General features: G+C 42.6%; 1 protein-coding gene across 2 annotated transcripts in view; it reads left to right on the plus strand.

The window, feature by feature from the left end:
* Positions 1-20223, plus strand: part of FAM234B (family with sequence similarity 234 member B) — a 34232-nt gene that overhangs the window by 11048 nt on the left and 2961 nt on the right. The window contains exons 3-12 of one of the 2 annotated variants that reach the window (XR_008665955.1): positions 2795-2893; positions 5452-5640; positions 6658-6788; positions 10583-10730; positions 11091-11232; positions 12458-12601; positions 12776-12857; positions 15772-15927; positions 18289-18406; positions 19993-20170. Coding sequence is in view for 1 of the 2 variants with exons in the window: in XM_055336775.1 (XP_055192750.1) it covers positions 2795-2893; positions 5452-5640; positions 6658-6788; positions 10583-10730; positions 11091-11232; positions 12458-12601; positions 12776-12857; positions 15772-15927; positions 18289-18406; positions 19950-20170 (1430 nt within the window). In the remaining variant the exon portion in view is untranslated. Of the gene's footprint in view, positions 1-2794; positions 2894-5451; positions 5641-6657; positions 6789-10582; positions 10731-11090; positions 11233-12457; positions 12602-12775; positions 12858-15771; positions 15928-18288; positions 18407-19949; positions 20171-20223 lie in introns of both variants that reach the window. The other variant, XM_055336775.1, reaches the window with a different exon arrangement.

Here is a 20223-nt window from a genome sequence, read left to right on the forward strand (position 1 = left end):
CATTGGTTTGCTGGGTCCCTGCACTGCAGCCAACACTGTATTATGGGAGAGCAAAGCTGTGGGACAGGCTGTTTACTGAGAAAAGTAGGGCTCAAGTCCTGGCCAGACCAGAGGCCAGGGCTTTTGTAGGACCTTCAAGCATTTGTCGATTATAGGAGCCTGGCCAGTTTGAATTTTAAAATAATTTCTTTTCAAGTAAAAAAATGACTTGCTTTCTTGCAGTAAGTTTTGTTTCTTGCTCCTAATGATTGGGGTGGTGCCACCCAAGTAGTTCTAACTATTTTGTCTCATTCTGGAGCAGGTTTCTTTAGAATGCTTGCTCTGGTCCAAGAATGGGGATTCCATCTCCGATGTCAGTGCCGACCAGTTTTGTTTTTTATAAACTTCATTGGGGTGAAGGGGTTCAGAACATAACACCTGAAAATATGTCACTTTGGCACATTGTTTGAGTCGAAGGCACATGAATAACAGCAGATTCAGGAAGGGCACTCTGACCTTGACCTTTAATTCTTCCTGGAAGCAGGAGATGAAACTCCCATGTGCAAGATGCCCTCCAATATCAGGAGGACAGAAACATTCTTATCAACAGAGACTGGGAGTTGAGGCTGAGGGGAATCTGTTAAAACAGACCTTGTTAAAATAACTCATCTTCCTGTAGTCTCCTTGCAACCCATTGGTTCCCTTTTCAGGGCTGCCGCTCATCATTCAACAGGTACAGAAGCACTGAGGCCTCACCACTTCTGCTCCAGGCCTTTATCTTTCTGTGGGGGCTCCTGTGGACTTAGGAAATCTCATTAAATAAACTTTGCATGCTTCCCTCTTGTTAATCTGTATTGTTAATCAGTTATCTCGTTATCTGTCCTAGCTAGAAACCCGAAGGGGGTAGAGGAGAAATCGTCCCTCCCCTACAGTCCTCCCAGACCCCAACATCATCTTGATTTACCTCTGACGCTCCCCTGATCCTAGTTGATTTAGCTTCTGATGAGTTCTGGGTTCTCACTGTTTGTTTCTCTCAAGGTGAAACGACGTAGATGTGACTTATGATATGTTCCCAAGACATAGTATATGTCTCCCTCTCTTCCTTCCTTTTTTGATGGCTCTCAGTGAGCTCTTATATTTGTATATGATATAAAGACTAGGAACAAATTGTTAACATATCCACCACATAGTTTAAGGAATAGGACATTGGGGTACCTGGGTAGCACAGTGGGTTAAGCATCAGGCTCCTGATTTCAGCTTAGGTCATGATCTCAGGGTCATGGGATTGAACCCTGTGTTGGGCCCCATGCTCAGTGGGGAGTCTGCTTCAGGACTTCTCTCTCCCTCTGTCCTTCCCCCTCACTCTCCCTCCCTCTCTCTCTCTCAAATAAATAAATCTTAAAGAAAAAAAAGAAATGGGCCATTATAAAGACCTTTGAAACCCCCATGTGTCCCTCCTCGCCAGCTACCTCTTCCTGCCAAAGAGTTCTACTGTCCTGAATTTTGTGTCATTATTTCTTTACTTTTGGTTGAAGTTTTACCATATGGTAAAATAATTTTGCCTGCTTTGAATTTTATATAAATTTAATTAAGCAGTCTTCTGTGACTTGTTTTTTGTTTAGCATGTTTATAAAAGTATTTTTTGAGATTCATCAAAATTGATGCACTGTGACTAGAGTTTATTCCTTTTTACCACTGTCTCATTTCCCATGATATGAATATCCCATGATTTATTGATCCATTTTACTGTTGATAAACATTTAGGTAGCTTCTATTTTTTAAAAAATAAATAATACTGTTAAGGTTCTTATGATGCAGTGTATACGAATTTCTCTAGGGCGTTAACTTACAGCTGATATTGCTAGGTCATAGCGTGTGTGTCATAGGTCCTAGTAGTTTATGTTAAATTATTGTCCATAGTGGTTATACCAGCTACTCCCACCAGCCTCTTATGAGTTCTCTCCAAATTTGGCAGGCATCCTCTGACTCTACACTGTTGAGGGGCAGGATAGCACTGTTTACCTTGTCACTGCCCAGGCTGGAAGTCTGGGCTCACTGCTAGGCCTCTGCTACCACTAGTCTAGCGGGGGTGGGAGGCTGCATCATTACTGCTGGGTGGGGTGGAATTCTAGGCTTCCCTTATGTGTAGAGGGCCTAGGCGGGGATGAAAGTCCTGACTCCCCACCTGGCCTTCTCTGACATGACCTTGGTTGAGAGGTTGGAGGGGTACCCTGTTTTATAGCTGGGCAAGGGTGGAAATCTAGGCTCCCATTTAGCCTTTGTTATGGGAGTAGGGGTGGGGCCATAGTTCTATCTGTGTGGTGTTTGGTTGGAGTAGAACATTTATCATCTAAAACCTTTCTGTCTTGCTGTAATGTTCCTTTTTTGGACCTTTGGCTGGGGGAGTCAACTTTTCTTGGGCCTTTTTTGGGCTGTACCTGTTGGCATTTCTGGGTTGCCAGCTTCTGCAGCACCTTGTCTGGGACATATGAGGCCAAAAGAAAACCCAGGGGAGTCATAACCTTGCCATCTTTAGGCTCTGTAATCCCTAGCCAGTCTACCTTCTCTCCACCTTCTAGAATAGTCTTACATTTTTTTTCTCTCTAATATGCAGGGAATTTAAGTGTACTTAGAGGAACAGGCAGAGGAAATTGTGTATATGTTCTTATTTAGGAACTGGGAGTCTGCCTGGTTTTTATAGAGCTGCTAGCTGTGCTATGTGTCTCTTCCCTTTCTAACCCAGAGCAGAGAACTGGTTTGTGGTGACTTAATTCAGGCTTTTTTTTTTTTTTTTTTTTTTTTATGTGTTTATCAGGTGGGGACCTGTCTCCATTGGAATTGGCTGATGTGAATGGAGATGGCCTGCGTGATGTACTTCTCTCCTTTGTAGCTTCAAGGAATGGGAGTGCAATCGGTAAGAGACATACATGTCTTTTAGAGGCTGCTACAGGAGAAGCTTATTGATTGGAGGGGCTGTGAGCTAAGAGAAAACATCAGAGTTGTCTCTTGAAGGGCACTGTAGAAAGGGATCTGGAGTGAATAGTTATCATGGGTCTCTCATACATGACAAACTTTATCAGTAAGCTCCTGCATGTAAGTAAAGCTCATTTGAAGAAATAATGGAGAGGGGCACTTGGATGGCTCAGTGGTTAAGTGTCTGCCTTTGGCTCAGGTCATGATCTCAAGTCCTACCTCTCCCTCTACCTTTTCCCCTTCTTGTGCTCTCTCACTCACTCTCTTTCTCTCTCTGTCAAATAAAATATTTGAGATTTGTAGCTGGAAGGAACTTTTGTGGTTACCAGTCCCGTGAAGAAATAGAGATCCAGAGAAGTGACTCGTCCACACACTTGTTATAAATAGCATTGGTTCTTAGGGTCCTTGAGTTTTTCCCATCCAATTTTCCATTGCTTCTTAAATTATAGTAAGTGTTGACACAATCCTACCTTCCCATCCCCAGTAGAAAACTTCATGTTCATGTTTTTAAATATTTTTATACATACTGGTGGCCAGGTACTTTCTTTTTACTCCTTTTGTTTACTCCTCTCTCTCTGTTCTCCATCCTCTGTCTGCTTTGGATGGTTGGCCAGTATTCATTTTGTCAACAGTCTCCCTTACCTCCAACTTCCAGTTGGGTTTGGCCAGTAGGGAGCACAGGCAAGAAATTGGAGGAAAGGAAGAGAGTGAAGAGAGGGTTTTTATTCCCTTGGCTACCTCCCCACTAGTGACCTCAGGCTGGCTACATCCTTGATCATAGTCACATCCTCTCTTAAGGTGGTCTTCTTATAGGACTTTCTTTTTCTAGATTCCAAGAATTGGTTCCTCTCCTGTCTCTTTGGGCCTAGGAGTGATTACAGTTCTCACAGACTGTACTATCCTCATGATTTTTCTACACCCTGGCCACATCTTTATAAATTATCTCTTATTAGACCTATATAACTTAACCTAATTGAGTGTGCTGATACACATCAACTTCAAAAAAAAAAAGTTGCATTTTCAACATAGGTACATGGGGGCTTCCAGTTTGTCATGCTGCATCCATTAAAGTAGATTCAACCTTAAAATCTGTAAACTGATACAGTAACTCTGGTTTGAGGCTGAGTATACCCTCATCACAACTTTTTAATTATCCAGGCCCTGGGATAAACATCTAGGTATGTTTCAGAGAATCCTAGGCTGCCTGCTTCTCTGATGTTATTAGAAATACCTTTCTGAGTCTTGTGTAATATGTAGAAGCAATTTAGAAATGGATGCAGAGAGGCCTTCAGCTTGGAAGGTTGGTTTTTGACTTTAATTAGTTTTATATGATTGAAACTTAATTACATTTTTTTTCTACCTTTGATTAGCCTTTGAAGTAAAAATTTTCCCCATCCACTTTTAGATTTGGAGGTTTGTTTTTTTTTTTTTTTTTTTTTTTTTTTAGTCATTTAGTGTTTGACACAGTTTGCTATGTATGAGAACTCATAGGACAAGGCCATGATTTTGGACACAATATGGACCAGCCTGATTTGGTTACAGATTATAAAAATAATAGAGCTAGCATATGGTACTTCCTGTATGCTATGCACTAATGTAAGTACATATGTTACAAATGAATTTATCCCTCAACATAATCCTGTGGGGTAGACTAATTTTATTATCCTTCATTTGCAGATGAGGAAACTGAGACATAGGGAGGTTAAGGAACTTGCTTAAAGTTCCACACCTGATAAGTGGTAGAACTGGGATCCAAATGGTGTAGCTGAGAGACTGTCTCTGGAGTTCATGTCCTTGGTCTTTAAGTTTTCCCAGACATTCTTGGAAAAATACTGAGGCTGTATTACCTGATTCCATGGGACTCTAGACCTACTGATCACTGCTAAGTTGTAATCCTCAGGTTTATTTTCAAAATATTTATTTTTTCTGCTTTCAGGGAGCACTTGCTAGCAATGATTAGAATTCAGGTATTTCTTTGCTCCCTGCTCTGTAGATGTTCTAGATCAGTCTCACTTTTCTGAGCATGCCTTTCCCTCTTGATTTTTTTTTTTTTTTTGGTTCTCAACAATGACTTTCCCATATTCTGGATTTTGCTCCTGTCTTTTTTTCAGCAAATGATTGGTTGCTGAATATGCTAGGTGCTTTGTTTGCACTAGGATACAGAAATCAGTGTGATAGTCTTTATCCTTTAGGACAGGACTATTTAGTGGGAGCTGAGGTGACAGGTAACCAAGTGTGCTGGGAGAGATGTGTAAGATGCACACAAGGTGGCATGCAGGACATCCACAGCATCTTGTCTAACCTGAGAAATGTGTTGAGCAGGTATGATAGGTACTCCGTTTTTCAGACTTGGTATCAGGAATATGGGAGGCTGTGGAATACACAGGTGCGACTTGCTGCCTTAGCACCATTTACTTTTGGTTTTCTGGCCTCCTGCTTACCTGTACTGTGTATCTTCTCTGCCTCTTTTCCTTTCTTGTGTCTTTTGTGTGCTTTTAGGTGTCTCAAAGCCAGCTGCCATTCTTGTGTGCCTTTCGGGGATGAATGGCAGCACACTCTGGTCGAGTCCCCTCCCCGAGGAGGCCCGAGATATTACATGTTTGGATCTAATGCCAGGAAACGTGGCTGAAACCATCTGCCTTGTGACAGGGACGCATAAGATGTTCAGTGCATTCAATGCAACATCAGGTAAAGATCATTACATGAAAGTCTCTGCTCCAGTGAGCCATAGTCTTGGATCAGAGCAATCTTATATGGAAGGGACCTTTCCACTCTCACATGGTGGAAAATCTGATTTTACTGTTTTGGAAGGTGGATATTAAGGTAAACAGAGAGGGTTTGAATAGGTTGAGTAATAGATCTACAGTTAAACCTGTTTGGTGATGGGATGGGGCTAAACTGAGTTACCCAAACAGAAACTACCCTGAGGCTTTTGGTTTCTAAGTAGTCCTCTCACTCTGTACAAAAGAAGCTGAGCTTTGGTTCTTCATATTTGATATAAATGGGGTCCATGTGTAAACTTGGCGATTAACCACTTAAAAAGGGTCAGGGAAGAAACTAAGATTTGTTGATATGTGTCGATTTGGCCTTTTAACTTCTGATTATATATAGACATCCATGACATGAGGAGTGAAAAAGAATCAAATATAATGAAGGCCCCTGACAACACCATAAATGTACTGCTTGTTAACACTTTGGACTTGACCGGAGCTGAATACCTTCCCAGTTTTAGAGATTGGAGTTTGGTAGTGGGGTAATTCTGAGTGAAAAAAATTGAAATGTGAGTTAACTCCAGAACTGAAGTCATTTTAAAGACTTCCTATGATTTTCCTGCTTATATAAACATGTGGAAGGAGAGAGAGTTGGTCTGGTTGGCTCCCCTGGCTGGTTCCTTTATAATTGTAATAATCTCTAACAGATCAGTTCCTCTGCCCCAGACAAGTGGTCTCCTCATTCTTGGAGAGACTTCAGCACCTCCATTTTATTTAAAAAACTTAGGTGTGAAGTTACCACATGGGTTTATTAATTAGACACTTGAGGATTTCAGCTCCCTTCGTCCCCAGTAAGTTAAAAACTAAAAGAAAAAGGTAAGGAGTTATTGTCATTTGTTCATTGAGTTTCTCTTTTCTGAACCAGGAGCATTGCATCTACCTTTTCCAGAGGCCAAAAACTGTAATTGTTATCAGCCTATTTGTCCTTCCCTAGGGAAAGCCATTTGGACTTTAAACCCAAACTATTTATCCAATGGTACCCTGGCTGCCCCAGGGGTGGTGCTGCCGGACTTGGATGAAGATGGCGTTAGAGATCTTGTCATTCTGGCCATTGGGGAATTGCAGGTATGCTCCATGTTAAATGGTCTCTGTTTCTCATAGGAATTGCTTCAACTTCAGTCAGTTCCTAGTTATTATTATAGATGCTGATTGAAACCTTTTTACAAGGGCTTAGGTTTAAGCAAATTCTCTTTTGGAGATTATTTTTTTAATGCTTTACTTATTAGAGAGCAAGCATGAGACAGAGACAGACAAATAGGGAGGGGTAGAGGGAGAAGCAAACTCCCCGCTGAGCAGGGAGCCCGATGCAGAACTTGATCCCAGGACCCTGAGAGCATGACCTGAGCTGAAGGCAGATGCGCAACCAACTGAGCCATTCAGGCGCCCAACTGAGCCACCCAGGCGCCTCTTTGGGAGATTTAATGAATAAATTGCCATCATGAACTCATTTTCCTGGCAGCCTCATTATGTTCCCATTGATTATGGCATAGTGGAGCTTTGGAGCCAGATAGGTCTGTGTTTAAATTCCTGCTCTACTGTAGCTCTGCGGCCTTGGGCAAGCCATGGAATCCATCCAAGCCCTGGACATGGGAATGTTATATCTACTTACAGGGTTGTTGTTAAAGTTGGAGCTAACATATTTGAAGTGCCTTATTTTATTTTATTTTTTTTACTATGTGTGTATTGTTATGTATACTTGACTTTTATATAGAACAATAAAGACAGTTCATAAAATGTATATATAGACAACATTACAGGCTGAATAGGTAATAACAACAATGACCTAAGAAAGACTAATTCTAACACAGGCTGTGTCAGTACAGTCTTTGAACCTAGTACGCTGGTCCTTAAATTATGGTTCTTGATTATCCTTTCTGGAGATCCAGTGTACTGGAACTTGTTATTCTGTGCACAGATAAAATAACAGTAATTTTCCTTCCTGAATCACAGGAAAGAATATATTAGTGACCGATTTATCTCAGTTTTAAGTTTTTACTCCTAACACTTTTCTTTGAGCTTGTGTCAAAGTTTCCTTAAGACTTTTTCTTAGACTTCCTATGTGGAGTTTGCCAGGAAATGCTTGTGGACGAAAGAATTGAACAATCAGCAAATAATATTTGTGGAAAAATGTGGATGTAGATCATTTTGCTTTATTTGATAACTTATTTAATTTTAAGAGACCTTGTGTTTGCTGTTGTGATTTTTGCAATCCATGTACATGGGGTAGAGTTTTAAAAGCTGCAAGTAAAATTATTTAGAATAGAAGGAAATCTATCAGTGTTTTATAATTTTCTGCCAAGAGCACCATAAATGAACTGAAAGTGCTTCCCCAATCATAGGTTTTGAGGTGCACTGCTCTAGTGCATCTGGTGATACTTTATAAGATGAGAACAAAGAAGGAAGGTACATTTCTGAAGTCTAGTTAGTGTTAAGGTATTTTCTGTTAGTTTTCCTTCCACTAGCTAGTTGATCTCAAAGTAGATTGAAACAAAAACCTTTATTTATGTAATCCTTTTTTATTCCAGTCATTGTGAATAAAGAGACCAGGGTCTAGGGAAAGTTTCAGTAACTATGTCCATCAGGGAGTGATTATCTGAAGGTCCCAAAGTGGAAAATATGGGGAGTTTGTTTTTAAGAGTTTAATGAAGTATGGTTAGCAGAGGCATAATAAGAAATTGAACAAGTTTATATATCCTGAGCAAGTTTAAAAATCTTGGTCTTCATACCCTAGTTGGCTTCTTAGCCAGTGGTGGTTGATAGACTAGAGGTTCAGGCTTTTATGGACCCTCCACAATGAGGCAGCCTCTGTGGAGGAATTGGCTTATTGCCTACTCCATACCTTTTTTTTTTTTTTTTTGGTCCTAACTAAACAGCAAAAAAGTATACTATCCAACTTGCCTCACAGAATTTACTTATTTTCACTTAGTATAGAGAAATGAATAGTCCCCTTTGTGTCTGAAAAGTGGTAGTACTAGAAAAATCTTAGAGAAGCTATGGGTTTAGAGCAGTAGCCTCACCTTTATACTGACCTTTTTGACCTCTAATGCTAACAACAAAGAACTTGGGGAACCTAGCTCTGGTTTACTCTAAGCTACAGTATGGAAGGCTGTCTTTTCTGAAGGAATAGAACATATTAGGTCTATAACTTAGAGTAATTACATTCTTAGATCTGAGTTTTAAGTGAGGTGGGCTTGGGACAGCCAGACCTGGTTTGAGGTTAGAGAAACTGATCTGGTCTAGAACATTAGTGAGAAGGACCTCAAAAACCATGTGGTTAACACTCTCACACTGTTATAATCTCTGGTACAGTATTCCAGACACATTGGCACCCATACTCTCCTTGAGTACTCAGGCTAACGGGAATGTCACTGATTTGTAAGATAGTTCATTTTATTTTTGGTCAGGTCTAGAATTTTCTGTCATTGGTGAGAATTCTGCTTTCTCATAGCTTCTACTCACTGTTTCCACTTCAGCTACTTTGAACGAATCTAATCCTCTTTTTACGTAAAAGTCCATTAGCCTTAGCCACATCCCACTAAGCCTGCTACTCGCAAGGCTAAATACTCCCAATTCCTTATACTGTCCCCTATGCAGCATGAAGTCTAGATCTCTCTTGCTTTTTTTCTCTTTGCAATCCATTTTTATCCAGATCTCTTTTAAAATGTACCCATTATCTGAAAACAGTATTCTATTTGTGATATAACTAGTTATATCAATGTAAGGAAATTGTTACTTTTTTTGACATAGGCTTTATATTTCTGTTAATGGCGTGGAAGATTGTGATAGCCTTTCTAAGATTTAGTTTTTGTTTATAATCATTTAAAGCACCCACACCTTTTAATTAATTAATTAATGGCCCCATTTCTTCTTTCAGATTTTGACTCCTCTTCCAAGCCTAAAACTTCTTTGAATTTTGAGATTGTCATATAGCATATTAGCTATCCCTTTCAGCTTTGTGATAAGCTTGAGATAAGCTATTCATTCAAGTCTTTGTTAAGAATGATTAGTAGGAATGAGACAATAGTAGAGTGTTGTGATATTCCACAAAAACCTCCCTCTGAATTGGTATTGACTTTCACTCTGGGTACACTGAAAAACGTATCTTTTTATTGTCCAAAAGAATTCATGATGGTAAACTTTGTCGAAAGCTTTACTGAAATCAGGATGTTACCACAGTTATTATATTTCCCAACTAGTGACTCTATTTCTAAAAGAAAACCCTCTAGAGCAGAGGTTGGCAAACTGACCTGTAGGCCAAATTTGGGCCACTGCTTGTTTTTGTAAATAAAGCTTTTTTGGAGCACAGTCATGCCTATTCATTTATTATTATCCATGGCTGCTTTCACACTATGGCGGTCGACTAGTTGCTTCAGAAATCATCTGGCTTGCAAAACCTACAGTGTTTACCATTTGACTCTTCACAGGACAGGTTTGCTGATCTCTGCTTGAGAGTAAGGTTGATAGTGGCCAGGCTAAACATGTTATGTTATGATGGGAGAGACTGCCTGTATTGATTTTAGTTGGGACTGAATATAACTGGGGATTTCTGGGTATGAGAGTAGAGACCAGGGAGTCAGAGGTCCTGTAGTTAGCTCCCAGCTAGAGTTCTGTGTGCTTCAGAGAAATTGCCTGGGTTACCAAAAAGATGCTTTTTGCACATATCTGCCAAGGAATTGGGAATGTTGACTTCATTTTCTTCCATTTTCCAGGGAAAAAATTGAAGCATGTTTAGCTTTGTGCTTTCCAACTTTGAGAAGTGTTCCTGAACCCTTAGCTAATCAGAAAGCAGTGACTTCTGGAGAAACTTACTTGATTAGGAAACGATATGGCATCTGTTGACTCTCTTTTCACTTCTTCAGCCAGATCTGTGCTTTCTGCTGGTGTCTGGCCAGACAGGGAGTCCAGTGGGCCGACCTGTGAAGTACAACATCGTGGGAGTGGGGAATCTGATTGGACCTCAGGTTTATGTCACCACAAATGGGGCTGTCTACATCCTGTTTGGCTTTGGTAAGAAGCAAAGCTAGTTTTGCTGCTATTCCTCATCTGTGTGTGTGGTAGGCCTCTCTTTTGAGACAGAGTGAAAGCTTGGGAATTGCTGACACCAGCTCTTTTGCCACCTCCTGTCCCAGGGACCCCTCACTCTCCCCCACCCATTGCCAGTTATTAACTCTGCTTTCTCCAGCTACCTTCTCCAAAGAGAAGCCTCTTTGTCCAGCATCTGCTTCATCCCTTCCCCAGTCCGTATTGGATCAGTCTGAATGGACTCTATGATACCCATATGATCAGGCTCTGTGTCTCTCAGATCCTCACCTTGGGAGATTTCTAGTAAATTCAGCTTCTCAGTGTTGGTTCTTCCTGTGGTGCTAGGAAATATCCAAGCTGTCGCCCTGCGGGACATTTTTGTTCAGGCCCAAAACCGAGACAGCTTACCACCTTCTCTGCAGATAGAAGAGCCAGAATGGGAGAAGCGAAGATCCATCAACCTGTCTGAGCTCATTGACATTTACAGGTAGGGCAGATGTCTGACCTTGTCACACAGTTCAGTCTCCTGAAATCTCACATGCCGTAGAGTCTCCAAGTTTGATTGGGCTGGTGAATAAGGGGGCGGAGGAGGTTTGGGGGGAAACAGTACTAGTCTTAATATACCAACTTCTGATCTGGCGAATTAGAAACATTGTTTTCTTGGTAACATAATGTGCTGATAGCTGTGTGTTGGTGATCAAGATTTGTGATCACTCTGCACATGGATTGCAAAGAAGGATATTTGTTTTGCGTTCTGAGTCAGAGCAGGACAGGCTGAGATGGGGGACCTTCAGGCAGGGAGAAAGATTTATGTAAAATACCTGCTTGTAAAAGCAGGCAGAAGTATCTGCCCTACTCTTTTTCTGTGTTTTTCTCTTATTTGAAGAATCATTTTGGCAGGAACAGGGCTAGCATCCATGAAATCTTATTTTTTATTCTTGTTTATTTTATTTTGTTGTTTTTTTAAGATTTTATTTCTTTATTCATGAGAGACATGGAGAGAGACACAGGCAGAGAAAGAAGCAGGCTCCCTGTGGGGAGCCTGGTGTGGAACTCGATTCTGGGACCCTGGGATCATGCCCTGAGCCAAAGACAGACACTCAACCACTGAGCCACCCAGGCATCCCACTTGTTTATTTCTTAATCAAAAGCATGTCATTTGTCACATGCAGTGGATTTTTACCCATTTAACCCTAGGCTTGTATAGTGATTGTCTTCATTCTTTTCTATCAGAAGTTTCAAATCATTTTCTAGCATTTTCTCAGACAGTATCACATTGTTTCAGTGAATTTGGCAGGTGTTAAATAGAATGGTCCCAGTTGTCCAGAAAAAGAATAATTGAATGCAGTGTAGAGCATGAGTTGCTGTCCCAGCTTAGCGACAGCTTCAGGCCTCCTGTCCAGGTCTCCACCCACCTTCCCTGTCGTTATCCTTGGCTCTGTTATCTTTCCCAGAGTGTCCAGTGTGAGGGATATGGCTCTGCAGCACTTCTCTGGAGACTTTCTTTTGAACTTTCATGAATCTCATTTTAGAGAGCAGGTTTTCTTTCTTGCTTTACAGAGTGCTCCCCCCATAAGATAATGGTGGGAGATGAATATGAGAGTATATACCAACATGTACCCCAAGAGAAAGAGCCCAAACTCTGGAGGTGGGTGTGAGTGTGGAATCTCTTCCAAACTGGAGACTAACCGTTGGGATCTTGTTTAATTCAGTGATGGTGTTGAGCTACTCCAGATGGTGAAGGCACCTGATTCTAACTGCAGCAACCTCCTGATTACAACCAGACAAGGGCTTGTCCTGCTTCGGGGGCAAAATCTTACACCTTCCTGGACATTAAGCCTGCATAGCCTGCACAGGTTTGCAGTGTGTTCCTTCTAACGGGTACTCTTTTGATCTGCTTTCCCATGTTTAAAAATTGCCCAGAAGAATTGCTTGATATTTAGGATAATGCAGGAAAAGAAAGAGAGATAGAATATCCTGTTTTCCTCTCTTTCTGCTTCGATACTGAGCACTTTTGTTCTCATTTGCAGCCAGCCTACTCCCGGATATTTCACTGATGATCAGACCTTAGACTTCTTCCTCCAGATACAGGATGGAGTTGGGATGAAAAAGGTAAAACTTTGGGACTCAAATCAATTAAAACACTTGTAAAGTGTCTTTGTTGTGTCTGCCACACACTAGGCACTGTGAGAAACAAAAATAACCTAAAATATTCCTTCCTTCAGAGAACTCAGAGTCTAGCTGATGGATAAAATGAGAACTCACCATTTAGTGCTAAAACCTATAGCATTGGAAGCTTTTCCAGCTAACCTTCCTGTATGTGCATTCACTCTTTTGAATTCTTAACTTACAGTTAGGCAATAGAAGCCTTCTGAAGTGTCCTCGTGGGGAAAGGCAGGCATAAATAAACTTAGTACTTCAGTACATATCTTCCTAAGATTTCAGAGAAGGCAGGATATCTGGGGTGGCTGGGTTGTCATGGAAGACTTAATAAAGGAGGGAAAGATGATGAGCAGGAACTCGAAAGCTGAATTATATTTATGTGAGGAGGAGTGAGTAGGAAGGCATGTTGGGTCAGGAACACACACCAGAGGCCCAGAGACAGAATGGTATTGTGTGTTCCAGGGACACAGAAGAAGTCTTTCTGATAGATAGAAGGTATGTATGTATGTATGTATGTATTTATTTATTTATTTTTCTGATTTTATGTGAGGTTGCATACTGTGAAGATATAATGATTGGATAGACAGTTTTCAGTCTTTTTTTTTTAATTTATTAATTTAATTTAGAGTGTGCATGTGTGCACACGAGTAGGGGGGAGGGGCAAAGGGAGACGGGGAGGGAGGATCTTAAGCAGACTGTATCCAGTGTGGAGCTGAACTGGGGCTTGATCTCAGAACCCTGAGATCGCAGTCTGAGCCGAAATCAAGAGTTGGATGCTTAACTGATTGAGCCACCCAGGCATTCTTATTATAGGAAGAATTAGAGTTTTAAAAATTTCTTTTTTATAGTTGACCTAGCTTTTTGGTTTATCTTCACTGTAAAATATGTATTGTATATTGCACACTGTTCCCTGTGAGCAAACTTGACACTTAATCATCGCTTCTAATATCTGCCAAGTTGCATGTCAGATGTACAGATGTCTTTGGAGACACAGCATTAGTGACGACAAGGTCCTGGTCTTGTATAGTTCACAGTCACTGGAGTGCCTTTATGCACACAGCTCTACCACGTTATGGTGAATGCTGTAAGGGAGGTCCACACAATGCCACAGGGGCAAGGAGAGCAGATAGAGTCAGGGGAGTCAAGAGGTGCTTCATTTTGCGGGCTACATGCTCAAATTATGAAAGCAGAGAAGTGGTTTGCTGGATTGATATATAAAAAGAAGCTGAGGGGCTTTCTGCCAGAGAGATCCAAGTGAGCTTAGTTTATGGAAGGCTCTGAAAGGAAGGCTGCAGAATTTAGGAGACATATTGGAGGCAGTAAGGTTATTTGGTCATGAGCAGAGGACAGCTCCAATGATAAAAGCATCACTTCAGGGAGAGTCTCTCAGCAGTGCTGTAGAGGAAAGAAGCAATATCTGATTGTGTTTCAAAAGAATTTCAGGTAGTGACTGGAATTCTCATTGGCATTCCCAGCAGGATTAAGGGAGGGGGGTATATCTAGCTTGATTAAGAGCTGAGGTGCTGAGGGTTTGGACCTGGAATTTAATCTTGGCTCCACGCCTTTTTGGTGACCTTGGCCAAATTACATAATTTCACCTAACTGCATATTTCTACATCTATAAAGCAGAGGTAATATCACCTGTCTTCATAGGGTTCTCATGACAGTTAAATATATGTGACTGGATGGTATTTTTTAGTGTGGTGCCTCAAGGCTTTTCTCCCAAGACCACCAAAGGGAATCTTGAACTGCTGGCTCAGGGGAGTTTGTCTCTCCAGGTGGTGCCAGGACCTTTTGTGCCAATTGAGTCTGAGCATGGACGTAGAGGGGTGGGACCCAGAGGCTGGAAGAATAGGGAAGTGGTAGTCGACAGAGGTGCCGTCCTTCCACTTCCCAAAGAACAGACACTAAGGAGAGGGGCCCTTAAGATGGGCTAGGGTGGGAGGGGAGTTTCTTGTGCATTTTGGCCAAGGAGAGGCTCTGTAAAACTGTGAGATACGATGTATTTGGGGTGAAAAGGAGACATGCTGCCAGGGATTATGAGCTCAGTCCCCTTCATAATCCTGTGAGAGATGCATCTGAGGAGTAAATTTTCTCTTAGTTTGCCTGTTTCAATGTGCACTTTTGAATTTGAGACCACACTGGGGCTGAGCTCCATGTGTGTAACACCCAGTAGTCAAACCCATAAAGCTTGTAGCACAGCGCATAGGACCTGCATCCATGGGGTCACTATTCCCTTAGCAGGGGCTGCATTGTGAGAGGGAAAGAGCAGGCCAGAGGCACTGCTGTGGGCAGCTAGGTACAGCTCCTGCCCTCCAAAGGGCTGCTCCCTCTGCACAACAACAACCATAGACACTGAACAATCTGACTTCCATCCTGTCCCTGAGCCACCATTCTCTCATCTGTGGAATGAGAGCTGGATTGGATGATTTATAATGTTCCTTCCTGTTTGAGAAATTGGCAGTCTTTTAAACTCTATGAAATGGGGACAAGGGCCGCATAAAACCAGATCTGGTCCCTAGTCACTATTTAATGCCCTCTGAATGCCCAGTTTGTTCACATGTAATAAGCTCAACCTATTAGTATACGTGGGTTTTCATTCTTTTGTGTGTTTTCTTGGCCTGCTGCCCTTTTTTGTTTTTGTTTTTGTTTTTAAGAGCCGGAGTTGGGGAGGGACAGATGGAGAGGGAGAGAGCAGGCTCCATGCCTGGTACAGAGCCTGATGTGGGGCTCCATCTCACAACCCTGAGGTTATGACCTAAGCCGAAATCAAGAGTCTGTCGCCGAACTGACTGAGCCACCCAGGCGCCCCAACCTGCTACCTTTCTGAAGGTGGGCTCTACTCACTGTCTCCTCTTTGCAGATGATGGTGGTGGACGGAGACTTGGGCTCCATTACCTGGAGTTACAGCGTTCCTTGTCACATGAAAGAGACGCCAACCACCTCAGCAGTTACTTCAGACCAGAAATCTGTCTTCCTCTTCTGGGCTGAAGGGATGTCCACTGTATCTCCCAGTTCTGTGAGTTAGCCTTGGGGGGCATGGGTGGTGTAGGGGTCCTTATGTCACTTGTTGAGATGACAACTGCTCTGTGGGACTGACTGGGTTTAGAGTCAGTCCCGCTAGTGGAGGGGCTAGTAGAGCACCCACGCTTCCAAGTGGGTCTGGGTGAAACCCAGTGACACCTGAGTAGGCGAGGCTGGAAGCTGCTTCCTCCTGAGCTCTGCTTGCCCTGGCCTTGCCTTTCAGCCCAGCATTGTGAAAGCTGACAGCAGCCCCTGGCTACTGGCTGCCAACAATGTGAGTCTAGATGAAAGATAAGCCCTCTCAAGATGTGAGGTACAAATTTCCAGATGATTCATGTGTGCTATAGTCAAAGAGAAGTAACTGACTGTCCTGGAATGGGCAGAGCAGGTTTCACAGTGGATAAGACTGGGCTTCAAGGTGAATAAATTGAGTCTGTAGAAATGATGTGGGGCAGGCAGCGATGGTCAAGTAATTGGAGAGAACATTGACGAGGCTGAGGTTGAAAGTTCACCTGGGGGGAATTATGGGAAGGAAGGTCCAATGCCCAGAAGGCAGATTTTAGAAAGTCTTAAATGCTATACTGAAGTATTTTAATGGGGTTGATGAGGCAGGGCACCATCTATAATAGGTGCCTGGGAGTTTTTGGTAAGGCCTACCCTGAGTTGGTTCAATGAAACATATCTTGACCAGCACCTGCTATGAGCCAGGCACCATGTTCTCTGTAGGGACATAAGGATAGACTAGAAACGGTGCTTGTGCTCTAGAAGAGAAGCCAGATGGTCCCCCGATGCTGGGGGGGGGGGGGCACAGAAGGACTTAGAATCCTGAATTCATCAACCTGCACTCTTGGACAAGCCACCTAACTTTTCTGAGTCTATGTTCCTTATCCATCATTGAAGATGCTAATCTGTTCCCTCATTTTGAGGATCAGATTTACTCAGAATCCAGATGATAGTCTTAATTTGGCCCATGCCCTAACATGTGCCCATGGACAGTTTACTTGACATTTTAACTTCCTGGTTTTCTCATTTAATAAAATGAGGGGATTGGAGCAGGTGACTCTCAAATGTAAGTGTCTATAAATAGCATAAAACAAAAGCATGTTACAAATGCACAAATAAGAGATTTAGGTGGAAACACAAAAGGAAGGGGATATTTTGTCTGGGGCAACTAGGGAACTTTTCATAAAAGGTGGCATTAGGTGGGGCATCTAAGGACGAGAATTATTTTAATGCATGGAAACAGGATCCAGAGGATCATTAGACAGTCGAAGGGGGAAACAGGATTGACAGAGGTTAACTAGAGTACAGGTAACAGTCAGACTTTCCTGAAATGTGGGTGGGCAGGTAAATAATTGTAGGAAGAGGCTGGAAAAGGCAGGTTTGGGTTAAATGGTGTAAGACCTTGGTATGCAGGCTAAGGAATTTGGGCTCCATTCCCTTGGCAGTGAGGAAGGAGTTTGACTCTTTACTTGTCATGTGCACAGAACCAGAGATCTGTCCTGTTAGGTTTGGGGTCCTGGGTGTATGTGGAAAATGCCCTCTTGTGCTTTGCGGCACATGCTAGAAGTATGGCTGCAAGCTTCCTGCCTGTGTTTCTCCTTACTCTGTGGACTTCTTATGCTAAGAACATGGGATTCCATTTCCTCCACTAGTGCGGGCCCAGGATGGTCCCAGGGGAGGGGTGGTACTCGAGGAGTTTGGAAGAGCTCTTGTATGTGGTATTTTTGTGCTTTAACAATTATATGGCTGCACATGTGTGTGAAAGCCAAACGTCATTCCTGCGCAGAGGTCATTCAGGTAAAAGCAGCTCTAGTGTGCATTGCTTCCTCTGTAGGGACTTTAGAGACTGACACTTGGGCCTTGGAGTTTTTGTTTTATAATTAGTGATTCGCTTCTGTCTGGTCAAGGCTCTATTTATGTCAGGAACTGATATTTTTGTGATTTTAGCTTGATACTTGCAATTGGCTTTAATACCCAGTGAAAGGAAATGTCAAAGCCCCACCTACTTCAAGAGGTGACCCAGTGTTCTAATATTCCCACAGGCAGAAGACTGGGAGCCTGCCCTTGAGGCATGCATATTTCCGTTCTTTTTTTTTTTTTTTTTTCTCATAAGGGAGAAAGCATTTTCTAGCTCTAGTGGTTTGAAGAAATTAGTGATTAGTCTGTTTTGAGCTCTTTGATATATATCTCGTTTATGGGAGTTTCTCTCAAACACAAGCTTATAGTTGAGGTCAAGTCATAGCATCTGAGAGGAATGAGTTATCACCACGGTCTCCTTTGCCCTTTTTATCTGAACTGTCACATGTGGGAATCTAGAGTTACTGTGTTTTACCCTTTTGCTTGTCATTGTCAGGATGTCATCCCAGGAACTGGGCCACCTAGCCTTCACCACCTTTACCTCCTGCATCCAGCATTCCCTTCTATTCTTCTGGACCTGGCCAATGCCACAGGCACAGTGACGGCTTCAGAAGGTAAATCCCTGTGATGGGGCTGTGTACACATATGAGGGAGATGTGCTGGCTGTGTGTGCGAGGATACCATTGTCTTACCAAGGGAGGGACATGTGCCTTTAAACAACAGTGGGAGTGGGGGGCCGTTGAGCCACTCCCATGCATCCCTGGTATCCAGGGCCATTGCCAGAGTGCTCCCTTTGGGAGGAGCATCAGGCTCACAGACTGAGGAACCAACCCTCTGAATAGGCTGAAAGCGGAGGGCAAGTGCAGCCTCGTTCTCAAAGGATTCTTAAGAAGCAGTCACTCCTTCAGCAGACATTCATTGGGCATCATCTATATGTTGGGCACTGTGCCACATTCTCAGAAAACCAGTAAGACTAGTTGCCTGACCCTCTAGGAGCTTAGGATTTAGAATTAACTGTGAGGAATATGATGGAGGTAGCATGTTGTCTCCAGGATGTTGGTTTAGGATCAATGGAGACTTTCTTTTAACTAGTACAAGTAAACATGCCCATTGCATAAAAATGGCTGCCAAGAGGAAAGTCAAGGAAAAAGAAAAATCACACAGAATCTGAGCACTCATTACCACTATATTAACATTTTGGAAGTATTCTTCAACTTTATATACATATGTAAATAATACTATATAGCAAAATTTGGATCAAATATTAGAGACCCGTAATTCAGGCACTCAAAACTGGAAACTCAACCACTGCTACCTCCTAGTCTGGAACTGTCTGATGGTCTCCCCTGAGATCTTTTGCCTCACTCTGGCCTAAGGGAGTCTGTAATTCTTGCTGGGAGGGGATTATGTGTGGAAGAAAATCAGACTGGCCACTTTTCCTTGACTTCTTTCTGTGTTCTCTTGCCATTCAAAGATTTTCTCTCTGTGTACAAACTCATTTGCCTTGAAGTTAAAGCCAGTACTTGTGGCTCTCAATTTGCTGGGATATGTTGGGAAGAACATGTGATCTGGAACTTGCAAGCACACCTGCCCACTGGCTTTGTGTGTGGTGGGGGGCTGGGATGGGGGAAGTGTCATCCTATAGAATCCTGAGATTGAAGCTCCATGAGTTGTTTTTCAGTATTTTAGCATAAAATACTATTCAGTGAGCATTAAATAGTGGTAATAGGAATTGACACCATTTCTATTATACCACCTGGTTTAAGGATAAGGCAAACTAAGTACTGGCTGGGCAGATAGCTTCTTTGACCATGTCCTGACAGAAGTTCTAGCCTGTTTTGCTCTACCTTTTCTACCAGATTGAGTTGGTGTATCCTTATTTTCTGATCTGGGGCTTTCTTAGAAACTGCTTCAGAAAAGGAAAGGTCTACATAGAGACTGAGAGGAATGTGCTGCTTTGCCGGCATCCTGTCATTGCCCACTGTGTACCCCTTGCCTAGCTCAGGGCCCTGCATGTGGTAGGTGCTCAATAAACTCCACATATGAATTAATGAAGGAGTAAATGAGGGAATGCATCTAGTTGCCGAACCAAGCCGCTTTCCCATGAACAGAAGTTTTCTGTCTTTGTTAATTGCTCTTGTTTTTGTCCTTCCTCAGTTGGAATTAACGACCTCTGGAAAGATGCCTTTTATGTTACCAGGACAACAGGGCCGAGCTCCGAAGGCCATCCAGCACCTCTGGTGGTCAGCAAGCTTAGTCTACGGTGGGCGCTGATGGAAGGCCAGGTGGTCCAACTCGAGGACACCACCCCCAAAATTGGCCGTGGGGAGCTGCGAAGATTCCTCTCTAGGATAAAGTTTGTTGATCCTCCCCACCAGGTGAATCTCTTCGGAGAGATGCCTGTGATTACTACTAAGGGTTTGGGGCAAAT

This window comes from Nyctereutes procyonoides, unplaced genomic scaffold, assembly GCF_905146905.1.
Source record: "Nyctereutes procyonoides isolate TBG_1078 unplaced genomic scaffold, NYPRO_anot_genome, whole genome shotgun sequence".
In the NCBI taxonomy this organism is placed as follows: Eukaryota; Metazoa; Chordata; class Mammalia; order Carnivora; family Canidae; genus Nyctereutes; species Nyctereutes procyonoides.